This window comes from Dendrobium catenatum, unplaced genomic scaffold (assembly GCF_001605985.2).
Source record: "Dendrobium catenatum unplaced genomic scaffold, ASM160598v2 fragScaff_scaffold_1220, whole genome shotgun sequence".
In the NCBI taxonomy this organism is placed as follows: Eukaryota; Viridiplantae; Streptophyta; class Magnoliopsida; order Asparagales; family Orchidaceae; genus Dendrobium; species Dendrobium catenatum.
The window spans coordinates 1,217,738-1,237,817 of NW_021319682.1; the positions used below are offsets into that span (position 1 = coordinate 1,217,738).

General features: G+C 37.8%; 1 protein-coding gene across 2 annotated transcripts in view; it reads right to left on the reverse strand.

The window, feature by feature from the left end:
* Positions 1 to 5,769: 5,769 nt before the first annotated feature.
* The window catches only part of LOC110104167 (fatty-acid-binding protein 3, chloroplastic), a 32,757-nt gene continuing 18,446 nt past the window's right edge, over positions 5,770 to 20,080 (reverse strand). For both annotated transcript variants that reach the window (XM_020833154.2, XM_020833153.2), the window contains 3 exons: positions 6,451 to 6,606; positions 6,158 to 6,372; positions 5,770 to 6,062 (listed from right to left, as the gene is read on the reverse strand). In XM_020833154.2, the coding sequence (XP_020688813.1) occupies positions 5,904 to 6,062; positions 6,158 to 6,372; positions 6,451 to 6,606 (530 nt within the window). In that variant the 3' untranslated portion in view covers positions 5,770 to 5,903. The remainder of the gene's footprint in view (positions 6,063 to 6,157; positions 6,373 to 6,450; positions 6,607 to 20,080) is intronic.

The following is a 20,080-nucleotide window of genomic DNA, read 5'->3' on the forward strand; positions in this document are numbered from 1 at the left end:
GTTTTTCCCGAGCACCTCTTCATCAATTTCAGCTGATCTTCCTCCTCAACTTCAATATGAATTTGGCTAATCAAGAATACCAGATCAGGATGGAAGGCCCTTTGCAGCTTGGTATAATCCCACTCACCATTGTTAAGCAAAATCTGTTGTATGTGCATACCATCTAGAAAATTGCAGTCAACAAAAGTAGGCCACCGGTTGATACATCTATCCAGCAACCATGTATCATTTAAAATATTAATTTTGTCACCCTTACCCACTCTCCAATGAATTTCCATTTTCAAAAAATTGCCACCATCCACCAGAATTTGCCAAGCTACTGAATTAATCTTCCTTTGGGCTCCATTCATCACATCGCAACCATATCAAGCTGCCATAGCACGGTGGAACAAAGATTACGGTTTCTGGATAAAATTCCAAGCCAATTTGGATCTTAACGATCCAACTCTCAAAAGGGGAGAATGTAAACCTAGCCCTCCCCAACATCTTGGTTTACATAATTCATCCCAAGCAACATAATGCATACCATTGGTCCCATCATTCTTATGCCAAATAAAACTTCTACAAAGTTTCTCCAACTCATGTAAAACCCTCTTGGGTACTATAGAATGAGTGATTAAAAAATTGGGCATAGAAAGCAAAGAGCTATCAATGAGAATCAGCTTACCTCCCAAAGATAAGGTTTCTTACTCCAAGCATTGAGTTTATCCATAACATTACTCAGAATTTCTTGAAAATCAGCCATTTTAAGTCTATCAAGCGACATCTTCACTCCCAAATACTTCATCTCTTTGACAACTTTGAAACCAAGAACCTTAGCTATTCTTTTCTTCATGGAGTACCTAACCACCTTGCCAAATATCATCTGAGATTTGCTTACATTCACTCTTTGTCCAGTCCACTTACAAAGTCCTCCACAATAGTCTTCAAAGCTTTAGCTAAGTCCATAGATGCATGAGAAAATATTAATACATCATCTGCATAGAGGAGGTGAGTAATCAAAGGTCCTCTGGGAGAAATTTGCATGCCAAGCTTCTGTCCCCTATGTACAAGAGAGTTGGACAAGAGTTGAGAACATAATATGAAAAGGTACGGTGAAAGTGGACATCCCTGACGGAATCCACTTTGAGCATCAATCCAATTAGAATTCCTCCCATTGATGAAAATAGAGAATCTCAACAACACATTCCATGAGAAGTTTAAAAAATTCAGTAGGAAAACCATACCAATCCAGGGTGTGCCGAAGAGATGCCCATCTCATACTATCATATGCTTGCTCCATATCGAGTTTAATAGCCATTAAGCCCTTCTTATTCTTAGAAATTCTGAATTTGTGAAAGATCTCCTGAGCCAAAAGGCAATGCTCCGCAATAGATCTTCCATGGATGAACGCCACTTGTTCCTCTGAAATCATCTTGGAGATAACCTTCTTCAATCTATTAACTAACATGGTAGCCATGATTTTATAATTAGTTTGGCAAAGGCTAATAGGCCTAAAATTAGGAGTCATAGGATTCTTAATCTTAGAGATCAAGACAATCAATGTATTTTTCCACTCCCTATGCATATGGCAGGTTTTGAAAAAGCAATTAACTGCATTCCAAAGAGTCACCCACACAATACTCCAATAGCTCTTGTAAAAAGAAGAGGTGACACCATCCAAACCTGGGACTTGTTGTTGCCTTGCTGAAAAACTGAATTCTGCAGCTCAATAACTGAAAAATCTGCATTGAGCACATCCATATCATCAATTGCAATTTTCTGGTTTTCAAAAACTGTAGGCCAACCCATCACTTTACACTCACTGTGCTTCCATTTCTTCTCAAAAAAATTGATGAATACCTTCTCTATTTGCTCATCCTCATCATACACATTGTTAAGCTCGTCTTTAATTTGAATGAAGCTATTCCCATTTCTCCTAGCCGAGGCATAGTTATGAAATAATTAGGAATTTGTATCACCTTCCTCATGCCACCTAGCCTTTGCCCTTTGATTCCACCATGTGGAAAGCCTCTATAAGGTGGCATTAAGTTCATGGACTTTATTTCTAAGCATAAAAAAGATCATCAACCGACCAATTGACACCCAAAGCTTCCTTGTTCTGAAGCTCAAGGGTCTCTTTTTTCAACTTCTCCTTTAACACAATCAAATCTTTACACTTATTTTTATTCCAAAAAAATAAGGATTTCAAAGTGTAGCTAAGCTTCCTCTGCAGGATCGTATACTCATCTCCGAAATCATTCTTCCTCCAGGAGTTGTAAACAATACTCTTGGCCGCTAGGTAGGACCTCCATGTATCCTCAAATCTGATAATCTTTGACTTGAACCGCACCTTTTCATCCATCTTAACAACTATAGGACAATGATCAGATGCCAATCTCGCAAGACGTCTGGTAATCGCTAAAGGAATTCTCTAAATAGCAACAGAATTAAACATGCATCTATCCAGCCTTTCCCAGATCCGAGAAGCACCCTCCTTATTTTTGCACCAAGTAAACCATGGCCCCACACATCCAACATCATGAAAATCAGAGTTCATCATAAAGCCCTTCATCTCCCTAGGTCCTTTAGAGAACAAGAACCTCTTACCTCCTCTCTTCTCCTCCTTGTCAATGATACAATTGAAGTCTCCTCCTATAATAGAAGGAATATCATTTTCCAAACTCTTCTCTAATTTACTCCAAAGCCCTCCCCTCTCCTTGCAACATTTATTACCATAAACAGTAGCAATTCTCCAAGTTCCCAAGATGGGAATTAAAAGGTTGCCAATGAAAACCTGTGAGGTAGCCACCATAACATCAAAGGTCACCAGATTCCTATTCCAAAGCACCAAAATACCACCAGCTGTACCAACAGCAGGGTAGTGAAAAAACTCCCAATCACTCCCAATAAGATAATCAACCTCCCTTCTATCAATATTAGACAACTTGGTCTCCATAAGCCCAACGAAGAACACATCCTGATCTCTAACAATCTCCTTCAGATACAAGGAAGCCTCCCTCTTCCTGGCTCCCCTGCAATTCCAAAATAAGATGGAAGACATTTAACCAGGTATCGAAGATCTCTCCACACTGCTAGGGTTCAATCTCCTATCCTTCTTCTTCTTTTTATGGTCAGGCTCAACCGGCCCCAAAAATCTCAATTGCTTGGCTAGTTTAATCTTGGCAACACCACTATGAGAACCCAAACCAATATGGTTATCACCAGGTTCAGATATATCCAAACTTTTGTCCAGGGCTTTAGAAAATTCACCATGCTTTTCAATACCTTCCTCAACATCTTTATCAACCATTACAGCAAAACGATTGGCTGAATGAATATCAACCGTCTCAACACCAGTCATCTTCAGATTAACAGAGCTATTTTATGGAGCCACATCTGCTTCTTTAATAACTCTAGCATTCTCTGTCCTCGTCTTGACTATCTCCACCTGAGCCACATCTGCTTTTTTAACAGCTTTAGCATCCTCTGTCCTCATATTGACTATCTCCACCTGATTGTTGTTGATAACTCCGCTTTCAGTAACAAGATCCCTTTTAGAATTATTTCTATCATTCTTCACACCTCTTCCAGTAGCAAGATCCCTTTTAAATCTTCTGTTTTTGAAATGGACATGAATCCATAGACCATATTCAGCACTGATCACAGAAGGATTGCTTTCCAGAGCATCCTTCATCCCTTCCCCTATGATTGTATCCATCTTCTTCCTTGTTTGATCCTATATGCCAAGAGTTACATTATCTGGACATATCTTAGTATCATGACCCACTTTACCACATTGGTAGCAAAGAAGATCAATTTTCTCATACTCCACCCTTTGAAAAAACCTCCCAACTGAACCTTCGACCCAAACACCATTCAGCAGTTTCTTCTCCAATTCAATCTTCACACAAACACGGGCAAATTCACGTTTACTCCAGCGAAAGGTATTGACATCTAAGTACATTGGTGAGCCAAAGCACGAAGCTATTCTTGCTATACTATCTTCATCCCAGTAGTACAGAGGCAAGCACGGTAGTCTAATCCAAACGGGAGTAGAGATTCCCTTAAAGGAATTTGGATCAAACATCGGAGTCCATCTATCCATACCAACAATGAACCCATTCACATACCACGGACCTCCATTCAGTGTTTCATCTACCACCTCACTCGTCTTGAATGAACACAAAATCCAGTTCATTCCAATCGACGTCAAGTGAAAACCTCCATATTTGGTCCACTGCCTTCTCAATTCTAAACTACAGACCGAGAAGGGCACGTTATTACCCAAGACTTTAATCACAATCGAATTCTTCGAAATTCTTGAATTCTCTGCTTCCCTCTTTGCATTCAATCTGACCGCAACACCATCTTCAAAAAATTCAACCTAGTCTCTGTTGATCGAAATTTTGATAGGCTTCAGTATCGACCACGCATCAGCAACTTCATCAACACCATTCTGTCCATAACTATCGTTCTTCTTGTTCGCCAGGCTTTCAAAACTGGCTGAATCCTTCACATGGATCAAAGAATGATCCAGCAAATCAATATTCTCCTGACCTTCCGCCGAATTCAGATCATTACCAATAATACGCCCACCGTGCGTATCAAGAACACCAGAAAAATTCTTCACCCTCAAACTTACATTATCCGAAGCCGAATAATCCAGAGTAACCAAACCTGGATTACACTAGATCTCCCCATTCTTCTGAACCGCCAAATCATCCATTAAAACCTTCTTCCCCTTGCCTTCAACAGGATCTTGACGTCTCATAAGTCTAACTCCTTCTTTAATCACGATACCATTCGATCCTGTACCATTGGCCTGTAAAGGGCCAGTGGTCGCGGAGCCATCATACGCGCCAGTTATACACCGCCGGCGATCATCCGGCAACGATCCCTTCGAACGCGGATTACCCGTGCAAAATCGGATTCGAAAAGGAAAGAACTTTCTCTCTCTAAAAATCGCACCAGACGTTCTCTCTCTAGCTTTTAAAAGTATGGTGTGTTAGTAATCATTTTGGAGCAAGTAAAATTTTATGTATTTGTGACTTTTTTAATGCATTAGAAGTTGATTGTGAAAAAAGCTTTCTGATAAATTAGCTTTCTGATAAATTATTTTAATTTTTTGTTTATGCTAGTAGATGTATTAAAAAATCCTATACAACTATCTATTATTCCAGCATTTGTATTCATAATTCTTGAGTTAGGCCATAAAACCTGTTGCTGTGATAGTTGATGAGGAGAGAGCTGGTTGTGAGGTCTAATGTGGTGAGGACCCCTCATTGGAACACTATAATTTTTTTATGTGTTATTTTACTTTGTGTGTTGGAGGCAAAAATTGAAATTTGACCGTCTCATTTAAAGTGCAACCACAGTCCTTTGGCCTTCTGATTAGATTATTAGAATTTCTAACAATAACAAAGATTTCAGAGGTAATTATCCAATGTTATGGATCTTCATTTTGAAAAGTGGTCGTCTAATGGTTTTGCATTAAATTTTATATTGGACTGTTGGAAGCTTTTATAACCCATGTGATCCACTGTTAGATTGAAACTTGAAAAAGAAAAGCTGTTTTACAAATAAACCTGAATGGATCTGACTCAAAGAAAAACACAAAATTTAACAAAAAGAACGCCCATCTTTAGACAGACAATTTAAGACTTCAAATCTGTAGTCCTTAAATAACGACGATTCAACATTCTATTTTTTTTTTTTGAAAATGCCAAAGGCAACTAATTAAATCAAAAAAAACGGATACAACCTTCAGGGTGTGCAGACATTCCAAAGAAAATTGAAGGTACTAACAATGAAGTATAAAACAAGAACAGAAAATTCAATATTGTCAAGATAAACTCATATTCTGAATCTTAATAAAAAATATTACGCATAAAGAGTACAATCAAATTTACTCGATTGTGAATTTAAGATAAATATTTTGCTAGTCCATCAGCCACCGATACCTTCAACGTAGGGGAAACTGGAGAATCTCCAAAAAATGCATCAAAAAGGGCCAATGTGACATTTGGTGATTCAATTTTAGCATCAACTTCAGTAGGAAATCCATCAGAAGAAATAGAAACCTACAAAACATAATTTCAATTAACTTTTAGTCAAAATATGTTTCATTCACACTAACCAATGAAAAACTAGTATTATGAGATAGTTGCGTTCTTACCAGCATATTTGAATGCTGAGTCCAGGTCAAAAAAATTGAGGTCCCCTGCATAAGATCACGACCTTGAAATGTATTTCTGAAAGTTGATAATGCAGATTCATCAACAGCTGTGGGTTTTTTTATCCTTGGGGAGATAACATCGTTCAGGGCATTCCAAAAGGTCTGGCCATCAACATGTCGAACAAGTATTATCCAAAGGGACTTATCCAGCGGAGCTATTTAATACAGAATGAACATCAGAATAGAAGTTATTATAGCGTCCACAAACAATTACAAATCTTTTAGTACTACACCTTGGTAAACTGACTTAAAAAGTGATGAATCCTCCAAAACAGTGCCAGCAGGTTTTCCTTTCAAAGCATCCAAAGTCAGCTTAATAGAAGATTTAGTATAGAATCCTGCAGCATATACTTTAACACCAATAATTGCGAAGGTTTTCTCTCTGAAACCTGCAGTACAAAGAGTCAGAGTCAGGTCTGATTGTTAACAGAAAATTGGCCTATCATCCTAAATTTTGATGAATCCTTGTTCTTCATTTATGAATGTTGAGTTTTACATGAGAAGTTAAATCTACATTATAGAAACCTTTGCAACTTCAATTAAAATTACTTTCGATCTATACCATTTTCTCCACTTAATCCTAAAATTGGATTCATCCATCCATCGTATTGGCACATCTTCAAATCTTAGTTGTATATGCCAAAATCACCTAAATCTATTTAACAATAATTTGTTCTTAATAGATGTTAATTTTTATACCAATTATTAGTGCTTCAATTACATGAAGTATCGAGAAATCAAAATAATAGTTTTTAATAAGTTATTTTCGACTGAATGATTAAACTAAATCCACTGTATCCATACATACACATAAAATAGCAACTCCTTATTTAGAGTAGAAACCAATTTTCAATAACCCATTGTGGCATCTAACGAGGTGTAACTTACCCTCAATGATAGCCTAACATCAAAAAATAATTTATTTAAAACACCTAATCGGGCTAAAAGATACCTTCACTTTTTGAAAACAGTTCATTTACTGATGCTAGTCAAAAAGACTTTTTACGTGTCAACTCCAACAGTTTTATATCAGGCACGACTGAAACCAGTACAATTATTAAGTTAATCACATGACAGTAAGTTTATTTGAAGCTTTCACTCTAAACCACGCATCAACAGTCCTATTTAGTTCATCACTTGACTACCTCATACATTAAAATATTAAAATGCATTTAAGGCCAAATTGTTCCATTGAAAGTGGTTGGAAGCAATTGAAATCTCACATCCAAAATTAGGTTCAAGCATTTGCTTTGATGAAATTGGATGGAACTTATCATGCCTAACACTTACTTTCAAAAAGGTGGAAAGTGAGTTTCAATTGCCAAAGCTTAGAAGACACTTTCACTTTTTGCTTTAGCCTAAATTTTGGTAAGGCAGATTGAGTTTGTATATAAGATACTATACAGAGATTTCGCCCTCATTTTTCGATGATTTTATGAACTGAGTTTTGGATTCCTATAGACGCAAAACACTATAGTTAACTACCCCTCCCGATAACGAGAGAGAACTTTTGATTAAGGCTAGTCGTTGATCATATATTTAGAGATACATGTTATATGACATATAATAGCAGCATGGGTTTAGGTGTTTGAGAGTTTAATGTTTAAAATTGAAAAATTTAACCATCTTGCACTTAAAGAGGATGGCAAGGGAATGGATGATGAGCCCGATCAAGATCCCATTGTTTCGTCGTACCGGGCCGTCGTGGTCCCTGGTCTATTTAGTCATAGGAGGTAATCAACCCAACCTAACAAAAGGATCCTTGTCAACAACCATGGGTTGCGTCGTCCAAGAATACCTTGTAGACCTGGGGTTAATATTTGTTTAATGGTACAAATATGAATCCACTTTAGCTAATACAGGGCTTTGTGTCCTATCGATCATATCATATTTATTAATATCTCAAGGATTTGATGTCATTTGAGAGCTTACGTGCTCTGGCCATAAACATAATTTAGATGTGTTATTTAGCAGCAAAACCCCTGGTTCAGAGGGCCCCAGACATAACTGGTTACCTGCGATACAATTTAGCAGCAAAATTGCTAGATAGAGGATACATGCTACGTCCTTACTAATATGTGAGAATGAATCCTAGTGGTATTCTCGACCAGACACTAGCTCTTTGTGAGCTGAAGTGTATTTTCAAATTTATCCTCCTCGACAAACTATTGTAGAGCATTGATAAGTTTTGCTTTAAGTGTTTTAATGATTAATTTTAATTTTTAAATATTTTAATTTTTAAATATTTTAATTTTTGGGATTTTTGGAATTTAAGGCTTTCGGGTATTTGAGGTTGTAGAGTTTAATAACTAGAGCCGTGTCGACTCCTCTCTATTTGCATAGAAGGATTGGTCTCGAACATAGCTTCATCATTTGACACGCACAACATTCCAAGACATCACGTGTGTACACATAGCACGCTTGTCGGGGCCCATGCAGGCTTATGATTTTATATGTATAGAGCTAATATGTGCGCGTATGCACTTTTGTGTTTGTGTATACATGTGGGGGGCATTTTTGGATGTGTAATAGGTCTTTTACGGTAATTCGTAGAAGCTTGCATCTATCGTACCTCTTATGTATTTGTTGGTAGGTGACATGTAGTGCATGTGGTAGATCTCCTACAATGATTCATAGGAGCTTACATTTACTGCATATCATTTGTATTTGTTCATGGATGACATTTTGTATATGGTGGCACTTAGAAGCTTGCATTTTTTATAGTTGCTTTGTATATTCTCGCAAGTAGCATGTAGTGCATGTGACAGACCTCCTGCAATGATTCGTAAGTGCTTACATTTTGCCATATGTCATGTGTCTTTACTTGCGGGAGGACAGTGTATATATTTAATGTTGGGTGGCACATGATTTCAAGGGTATTGTATCATTAGCCACTTACTGTCGATCATCACTCACAAGTGTATCATTATACATACAACACATCTCCCATTGTCGTCAGCAGAAGTTGGCATTTATCATACGCTTCACTATAGATACGAATTCAATGTGATTGAAGGGGTTTAATTCCAATCTAGAAAGAGAAGTACCAGTGCTACGAAGTTCAGCTTACTTTAGAAAGATGAAAGATTCGCTCTAGGCGAGCACAGGTGAATTTTCCTCATCACTCTGGAGGAGGGAGGCTTTGTTGCTTGTAGGGTTGAATACTTTTTCTTGCAGGAGATTGTATGCTTTGTCAATGCATTGTCCTTGCTTATACCCTTTCCTGTATGCAATATGTAATGTGCGTTGTAGTTTGTTACATACTCATGCTTCATTCATGAATATCCCCTCCACTTTTATTGCTTGTAATGTCAAGCATATTCGTTTATATCTTGATATTACCTACAAGTTGTTGTCACATTTGTTAAAGACTCGTGCATATTTCCCCACAACCATGTTTCTTCTTAATTTTCATTTCTTGCAGGCTTGAATGCATGTATTCGTATCTTGAATGCAAATAGTTGTGTCATTCATCACATATTAACCACCTTCGTCCATAGACGGTGAACCATTTTTTTGTATGGAATTATTATGCTCATTGCATGTTGATAGGAAATAGTTGAGTTCGCAAGTAACCCTAATTGGAAATACATGAGTTCGCAAGCAAACCTAACAATAATCGGTAAAACAACGATAAAACCATAGAAAATAGAGTGGAAGAACAATTAAACCATATATAATCTTATAGAAAGCAAAGCGAAACAAGAACGAAGCAAAGATACAAGAGATCCTCAATTCAAGAGGAGGATCGTCTCTCCCAAATGTCTAGACAAGAGAATCTAGAGCCGAAGCCGTCAAGAAACCCTAATTGAGAACCAATCCAACATAATCCCCCCCCCTAATCCTCTCATGCTCTTTAATACAAAAGCTTTCCTAATCTAATTTCCCTCTCAAGCCCTAGTCACACCCTCCTTTTCAATTTGAATTCAAGTGGACAAGTGGGGCCCACCCTTTGGGCGGACGAAACCATGGGAGGCGGACTGTTATCGCCTCCGATAGAATAACTGATTGGCCCTTGGGCCGGCTGGACGGTTTCACCCTAAACTAGCCTAGCACATGTCTATTAATGAAATTTATGAGTGACATGTTATGTATACTGCAAGTCAGCTGGTGTCTTTGAAAGTGATTATTACAATACATATTGCTCATTGATGTCCGCACTCCAACCGTCATGGCATATTTTGACATTCATTGGAAATTATTAGTTGTTTATGTGTGGGTTATGGTACATATTAAAGCTTTCATTTTCTTGAAATTCCCTCCACCACAAGTCTCATGTTTATTCATTAATGTTCATTTGAATGCATTAAACCATTGTTTAGCAGTTTTAACTTCAAGTTCAATATGTATCTTAGAGTTCTAAAATCTTGTTCTCTGGGAATTCATTTTAGTTCAAGTTCTCGTGTTATTTTGTTCAAGTATAAGTTCAAATCAATCAACTTCTATTCGTTGTCGTCCAATGTATAATTTATATCATATGATATTGTGGGCTCCAAAAATTCGGCTCCGGCCTCCCCGCCGCACAACAGATTATGCTTTTGTCTTTGGCGAGGGAGTTTTAATGGATTTAGTTCCGGGGTAAATTTTGGAAGGCAGATGGATTTGTAGATAAGACACTACCCAGAGATTTCGCCCTCATTTTGCGAGGACTTTATGATCTAAGTTCTAGTTTCCTATAGGCGCAAGCCCCTATAGTTAATTACCCCTCCCGATCACAAGAGAGAACTTTCGATTAAGGCTAGTCATCAATCAGATATGTATAGAAATACGTGTTATCTGGCATATAGTAGCAGCAATGGGTTTGGAATTGGAATTTGGTTTGGAAGATTGAAGATTTTGGGGGATTTGATATTTAAAATTGAAATTGCACCATCTTGCACTTAAAGCGGATAGTGGGGGAATGGATGATGGGTCCGATCAAGATCCCATGGTTCCATCGTCCCAGGCCATCATGGTCCCTGGTCTACTTAGTCGGAGGAGGTAGTCGACCCAACCTGACAGAAGGATCCTTGTCGGCAACCATGGGTTGCTTCGTCCAAGGGGACCTTGTAGATCTAGGGTGGGTGTTTGTCTAAGGGGACAAATTTGAATCCACCTTAGCTAACAGAGGGCTTTGTGCCCTATTGATCATATCCTATTGATTCATATCTCAAGGATTTGATGCCAATAAGGAACGTATTGGCTCTGGCCATAACCGGTATTTCGTGGTGCCATTTGACGGCAAAACCACTCGGTTCAGAGGGCCCCGGGTCGTCGTAACTGATTATCCTGCGGTGCCATTTGGTGGCAGAACTTTCGATTAAGGCTAGTCATCAATCAGATACGTATAGAAATACGTGTTATCTGGCATATAGTAGCAGCAATGGGTTTGGAATTGGAATTTGGGTTAGAAGATTGAAGGTTTTGGGGGATTTGATATTTAAAATTGAAATTGCACCATCTTGCACTTAAAGCGGATGGTGGGGGATTGGATGATGGGCCCGATCAAGATCCCATGGTTTCGTCGTCCCGGACCATCATGGTCCCTGGTCTACTTAGTCAGAGGAGATAGTCGACCCAACCTGACAGAAGGATCCTTATCGGCAACCATGGGTTGCTTCGTCCAAGGGGACCTTGTAGACCTGGGGTGGGTGTTTGTCTAAGGGGACAAATTTGAATCCACCTTAGCTAACAGAGAGCTTTGTGCCCTATCAATCATATCCTATTGATTCATATCTCAAGGATTTGATGCCAATAAGGAATGTATTAGCTCTAGCCAAAATCTGTATTTCGTGGTGCCATTTGGAGACAAAATCACTCAGTTCAGAGGGCCCCGGTCGTCATAACTATTTATCCTGCGGTGCCATTTGGCGGCAGACCGCCGGTTAGAGGACACGTACCACGTCCTTACTGGCAGGAGATTATTTTGAGAATGAATCCTAGTGATATTTTCAACTAGGCATTTGGCTCTTTTGTGAGCTAGAGTAGTTTTCATTTTGTCCACCCCGGCAAACTGTTGCGGAGGGTGGGTAAATTTTGCTTTAAGTATTTGATGATTAGATTTCAATTTTAAATATCTAGATTTTAGGATTTGTAGGAGTTGGATTCTGATAGACATTTGAGTGGAATTTAAAATATTTGTGGACCCCTCCGGTTGAGATTTTTGTTCAACACGGCCATCATCGGGGTGTTTTGGGTCATTCTCATTTGTTGTTTGAACTTTGTCGACTCTGTCTAACTGTTGATAGAGGATCGAGTTTGTCATCAGCTTCGTTCCTTTAATTGTGAATTTTCTTTGTTGAAGGACTTGAAGGCCTAATATGAATGTATAAGATAAATATTTCGGTCGACTTCGTGATCGCATATTTATCTGATGATTCGAACCTTGTCTACTCCTATTTACCTGTCTAGGAGGATCGAGTTTCATAGGCTTGGTGTCTTTGTTAGTGATTTCTTTTGATTATAGGCTTTGAAGGCCTAGAATGAATGTATAAGATAAATATTCTGGTCGACTTCATGACCGCATATTTATCCAATGGGTTGAACCCTGTCTACTCCTATTTGCTTGCTTAGGAGGATCGGGTTTCTCGTACGCTTGGTGCCTTTTGTTAGTGAATTCTTTTAATTTTAGGTTTTGAAGGCTTAAAATGAATGTATAAATATAAATACATCAGTCGCCACAATCGTGTATTTGTTTGATAGTTCGAATCTTGTCGACTTCTATTGGTCCGTATAGAAGGATCGGATTCAAACTTGAATTCACTTGTTGACCCGCGCAGCGTCCCTAGGTGTCACGTGTGTACCAATAACACGCTCGTCGGGGCCCATGCGGGTCAAGATTGTATTTACCCCTTTAGTGTACATATGTGTATACAAGTTAAGGTGCATATGTAGGAGTATACTGAAATAATTATAGTTGTGTAGATAACTATCGTTTGGATGCACACAACTTTTCATTTGAGAGCTTATACACTCCTTCTGTCCGCTAGTATGAGTGTTGCGGATCCGGTGGCGGTACGTTGTAGATCGTAGACGCCTTCTGTCTGCTTGCATGTGTGTTGCAGATCCGGTGGCATTGCGGTGAAGATTATAGACGCCTTCTGTCTGCTTGTATAGATGTTGCAGATCCGGTGGCGTTGCGGTGAAGATTATAGACGCCTTTTGTCTGCTTGTATAGATGTTGCAGATCAGGTGGCGTTGCGGTGAAGATTATAGACGCCTTCTGTCTGCTTGTATAAGTGTTGCAGATCTGGTGGCGTCGTCATTTGGATGTCATGAGGCATTTCCGCATCTTGATATTGGCTCACCTTTCTTCTTCACCGGGGAGGGGACTTTCTGGACTTTGAAGTCCGCTGCTTTTCCTTGAAAAGATCTCCTTTCAAGATCTTTAGTGTAGTAGACTTGTTGTTTTTTATATTTGTAGATATCGGAACTGTTTTCTTCCTGAGTATAGGATCAAGAAGAGGATTTGGAACACCAGGTAGTTTAGTTCTGATTTATTCAAAAACACTTCTTTCCTTCTGCAGGAGGTGTTCTTTTTCGTATATCGAGTTTCCCTTGCACTCGAAATACTTGAAGATTTTGATCACCGTTGTCGTAGGTGATATCTATACTTGTGCCCACATTGGTTCATTATGCTTACGAAATACCTAATGTTGTTATCCACAAGTAGATTGTGTTTGCTTGTAGGGACCCGTTGTATCCACTACAATCTTTTGGAAATGCTCGTAGAAGACCCAGTGTTCTTGCATCACATCCACCTTTCAATAATCTCAGGTGGTTTGATGATTGTATTTTGTAGGGACAGATCTTCGATTGCTACACATGCATAGTTCTCGTACACTTTACAATTGTCTGTTATTGCTTGCAAGTGTAGTACATTGACCCGTGGGGACTGTTGTATCTACTACGATAGGGATGGGTCTTTGATTGCTAATCTCCAGTATTTCCATCTCAATCAACAGGCAGTATTTGTATTGGAAACCATATTAGCACATGTGGCAATCGCATATGAACTCTACAACTTGTTATTGTTGTTTTCTTACTATAGTTCATTTGACCTTGTAGGGATCGTCATAGGGGTCCACTGTATTCTTTATTTGCATGCATTGAGGTCTTGTAGTATGCCTTAGTCACATTTGTTTACTAAGATCTATATATTTCATCTGACATTGAGTCACTGTTGACCGCACAAATGTTCTTGTAGTTTGAGTTCCCTCATGTGTGATTCAAGCTTTGAATTTCTTGTATGTGTTTGAATCCAAATTCAGTTTCATTCAGACTTGGATTCATCAAGTTTACAAGTCCCCACTTGATGTCGTATAGCCCGAGTTCAAATATTTGTTTATTGTGCAAGTTCAGGATCTTCTGGAATCCTTGCAAGTGCAATTGTATGTTCGTATTGATTTGATTTGGGTTCCAACTTTGATTTTATTTTTATTTGATTTTGATCTTTAGAAATCATTTACTTTTTATTCTGATTTAGGTCCACAAGTCCACTGTTCATCGTACAGGTCCTCTGCTCATTTAGTTCAAGTTCTGTGCATTTTTGTTCAAGTACAGGTCTTCTACATTGTTGCCCAAGGTCTTGAAATTGTTCAGGCTTTGTGTACTTCCATGAAAATTTCGGCAGCACCCCGGCATATCCCCGGTTTGGGGGAAAGTAGGGGAGCAGGGCCTTCCCACCACGCTACTCGAGCCTGTATGGTAGGTGTCCTTAGACACCGCGACCGTATAAATTTTCATCTCACCAAGCTACAAGAGCGTGTATGGGGCCTTCAGCAGTACCCGTACGGAACACCAGTAGCTCTCCCCACCACGCTACAAGAGCGTGTATAGGGCTTACCCACCTTGCTGCATGCTTCGCACCGGGCTCCCTCTTACCGTGCTACAAGAGCGCGTATAGGTGGTTCTCCGGTCCGATACAAACAACGAGAATGGGATTTAGAAGATAATACCTTTGCGTAGCAGTGTCGGCATCGATGTCGAGGTCGAGGACTATCCCCACCACGCTACAAGAGCGTGTATAGGGCTTACCCGTCTCGTCGTATTTATTGCACCGAATTCTCCCCCATCGTGCTACAAGAGCGCGTATAGGGATCCACCGGCGCGTCAAGTGCGTCTAGGGCGGGGTTTAAGTTAGGAACTTATACCTTGAAGTCCGGCGCTGGCTCGTGGATCGAGGCTAGAGAGGGCACGAAAACCGAGGCGGGAGAAGGAAGCATTTTTTTAAATTATATTTATATTAAATAATTAGAATTAATTAATAAATTATCTTTAATTAATTACTTATAATTAATTATAATTAATTAATATAACTAATTAAATTTTATTAAAATTAATTAAAATTTATTAGTTATAATTAATTATTCATAATTAATTATAACTAATTAAAAAATAATTAATTTAATATATTATAATTAATTTTATTAATTATAATTAATTAAAAATAATACTAATTAAAAATTATAATTAATTAGATTAATTATAATAATTTAATTAAAATTAATTAATAATTAATTACAATAATTATAATTAATTAAAAATAATAAATATAATTAATTAGAATTATTTAAAATAATTATAATTAAATATTTATAATAAGATTTTTTTTTTTTTTAATCCCTCTGTCCGGCGAATTTATGGGATTTGGCCGAGCGGCGCACGAAAGGGATGAAGTTACCTTCACAATGGCGAGCTCCCGTGGCTGCTTCCGATCAAAGTGTGGTAACTTCCGATCCAATGGGAAGAGCAAGTCGTTGGAGGGAGCAAAGTCGGTCAGCCCTGGTGGATCCGGAGAAGAAGCGGAAGGGAGAAAGTTTCCTTCACACCGAGCGGGCACCCGTTGTTGTTCCGATCAAACTGTAGTAACTTCCGATCCAACGGGAGGGGGAAATCGCAGAAAGAGCGAAGTCGAACTAGCCACGAAGTAGCCGGAGAAGTGCACGAAGGGTAGAAAGTTATCTTCACAGCCGGCGAAATCCCGTAGTTGCTTGCGCTCAAAATGTCGTAACTCCCGTCCGATTGCAAGGGAAAGTCGTCGAGGCGAGTCGAACAGCAGCGAAGGATTGGAGAAACGTCGGAAGGGAGTAAGTTGTCTTCGCAGCTGCGAGCTTCCGTTGTTGTTTCCGTCAAAATGGCGTAACTTTCGGTCCGGCAGGAAAGGGAACGTCGTCGGAGGGGACAGAGGAGCGCACGAAAAAGGGAGAATGTTACCTTCACAGATGCGAGCTCCCCGTTGCTGCCTCCGATCAAATGTCGTAACTCTCGATCTCTCAGGAAAATCGAGGAAGGAGCGAAGTCGAACCACAGCAAAAACATTGAAGAAGTGGCTTCGGTATCCTTTTAACGCTAAGAGAGATCGTGGAAGGGGAGAGGTGACAACGTGTAGGATGCGACATTCGAACGTGTGCGACATGGCGATGACGTGCGGTCGGACAGGTATGAGATTTTTGCGATTTTTTTTTTGTTTTGTTGATTACGGGTCAACACTCCATCAAACCTATGATCTCGTGTTAATTAAACTAGTAGCTACTCATAACACGGTGACTTTAACATGAACAAATGATGATCCACTTAAAAAACTCAAAAAATCATTACAACTAGACCTATCAGTACTTATTTCCTAAAATAAGTTTCTATCATGATTTTTTGTTTGCCCATTTTTTAATTAATCATTTGTTTCTATATGCCGTGGAATTTTTAAGTTTATGTAAGTAGTTGTAACAAGCAAGGAGTATAAAGGTAAAGTTCGTTTCCATGTACACTAAGTCAGACTTGTACTTAAAGGGCCAAAATCTAATTAATTAGCCTTATTGGTTGGGGCGTAAGTAAGCCTCTTATGCCACCAATGAGATTTATGTTAACTATATTATACTATTCCTACCATATATTGTTATCTACAATAACAGAGGTGCTTAGTACATGGACTGCCATTAATATGAGATTTTAGAGGTTAATGAATGCAGTACTATCGTTACATGGCAGAAAGGTTGATTATATTATTTGAGGTGTCACCGTCATGTCATGATGAAGGCAGCAACCTAACCATTGTTAAAATTTTATATTCTTTTCAGTAAAAAATACTTTTTTTTTCAACTCACTACTGAAAAAAAAAAATCACATCATGTTTTGTGAAAACTAAAATCACATATATTACATACTTAGGATGAGTTTTCTTGTCCAAGACAATTTTTGGTCCAATTAATGTATTTTTTTTATATTGCATACGTTCAATCACACAATCAAGTTCTACACGTGATTTTAGCACTTTTTTTTTTTTTGCACAACTAACAATATTTTCCTTTTTTTCGTTTATATTCCCTTAACATTAGCTCTCTTCTCTATCTTATGTGCGCATTCTTGCCCTTATTATACGCCAGAGAGTCTAACGCAAGTAAAAGGAGCAATGATGATTGGCAATAGGGATTAAAATATCAGCGTTTTTTTATCTTGTATTCTATTTATATCCCTTTTCAGAAGATTTCCCTCCACTTTTGACTTGTCTATTAAACAATCTATAAGAGTTCACCTGAGGTTCAGTGCTTCAAAAGTAAAAAAGTCACCCAAGCATGCATGTGCAAGGTTATAGCTGGTTGAATTTAGGGGAATTATGAAATTAAGACGTACATTACAAAAAAATTACCACCAATATAAAGTTGTGAAAGGTTAGGCAATCAAAACAGAAACTCGACAGAAGAATAATCCTGCTATATTTAACTTCCCTGTTGCAATATCTAAGCTGTATGAAAATTTGTCAATTGTAAGAATTTGTTAAAAAAAATCATTCTCACAATAAGTCAATTTTATATGTTAAAGAATTCATAAAAAAAAATACTTTTAGGACTTTGAATTCCTCACTTCTGAAAAGGGGTGGTTACAACCAACAAGTCTAACCTTTGTGCTCAACACATAACAGAATAGTTTGGAAAATGGAAAGGCTGCTTGGAGTTACCTCTTGTCTGAATGAAAATATCAATTCATCTGAATATTCTTGTTTTGAAAATACCTTCACTGCAACATCCTGAAAGGAAAACAGAAATATTTTGATCAATTGCGCAGCACTTGCACCAATCCAACCAAAATCTCATAGTAATAGAAAAATAACCTCAGCTTAAATAATACATTTTCACACCTCTGCATATAATTAGATCCAACAGCTTTTCACACATCATTTTCTTTAAAGCCTTTCTAACTTTGATTTTACCAATACGATAATAAAAACAAAAATCTTTATTTTCATTTACGGGCTAAGATCACTAAGGTCAATCGTATTCTCACAATCTTTATTGAAAAGCTTATCGAAATATCTCATCCACCTTATTTGAATATCTTCTTCTAATAAAAACACTTTTTTATCTTCGTCCTTAATGCACTTCATTGAATTAAATTCTTACTTCTCTGTTTTTTTTTTTTTTTTTTGCTGACTTATACATGCATCTTTCGCCTCTTTAGTATCTAATATGTTATGAAAATCATTAAAAACTAAATTCTTTGCATCCCATGTTACTTTCTTAGATTCTTTACGGGCCCTAACACAACATTCTTCTCATGCATCAAGAAATTTTTGACATACAAATTGATGATCATATTATATTTAAAGTTCTCCAAATCATTTATGCTTCTAGTTTTACCGATGTTAAAGAGAATTGATATTTTGTATCTTATATTCCAAGGCCATAACAGTACAATCTCAAAGGATGATAGATTTTCCTGAAAGCACATCAATCAAAATGATTCATTGGGTAGGAAAGCGAGATGAGCTTTATTTTTTATTTATAGCTTCAAGCTTAGTCCGAGTGATAATTGCTTGATCCTTCTTCATCAATCAAATATTCTGCTTTAATCAAACACAAAAGAATATGTGCTGCTTCTTTCTCTCTCTCTCATTATATATAAATATATGTTGATGTAAGAGAATTGATGTTTTTATCTTATATTCCAATGTCATTACAGTAAAATCTCAAAGGATGATAGATTTTCTTGAAAGCACGTCAAACTAAATGACTCATTAGATAGGAAGGTGAGATGATCTATATTTTTTATCTATAGCTTCCATCTAGCTAAGTCCTATGAAATGAGGGATTATTGCTTGATCCTTTGTCATCAATCAAATATTCTGCCTTAATCAAACACAAAGGAAAATGAGCTTCTCACTTGCATGTATCAAAATGATAAAAACATCTCCCAAATATTCTATTCATTGAAAATATAATACAAGAATAGTTACATCAAATTTCATGCAATTAGCTAAGGAGTATTTAGTTTAAAAATGCATAAGTCAGACTCGAACTCGAAAACATTACCTTGGTGTTGTGATGCAACAAAAAATAAAGAACAAACAAATTTTAGGATTGCAAACAAAACTTCCTTTCAATATAATATAGATAAACAAAACCTTAAAGTTCAACCACTTCAAACTTACATTAAATGGAATACTACAATAAAACAAAACACAACAACGCTTCAACTTTCAATAAAACATGACACGACACAACTTACTATTAATAAAGTTTAGAAAAGAATGATACAGTTGGACATGATACAGTGGAAAGAAGAAAGAGATTAAAAACCGAGATGAATTTTAAGAAAAGAGGAGGTAGAAGAGGATAGCTCGCAAGTTATTCGAAACCCACAGGTTTCATGCTCCAAAAATTCATCTCAAATCTCTCTAAAAACAGCAGCAAACAGCCCCCCCGATAAATAAGGAAAAATGAATCCAAACAGCCCCTAAAAGGTGCCGCCCAAGCCTTCAATAGGAGCAGCCAAAATTTATGGAAAATCACCAAGAAAGATGCACGGTCAGCCCAGGAACCAAGCAGCCAGAACACCAACAGCCAACCCCCAAGCATAATTTATGGGAAATCACCAAGAAAGAGGCACGGC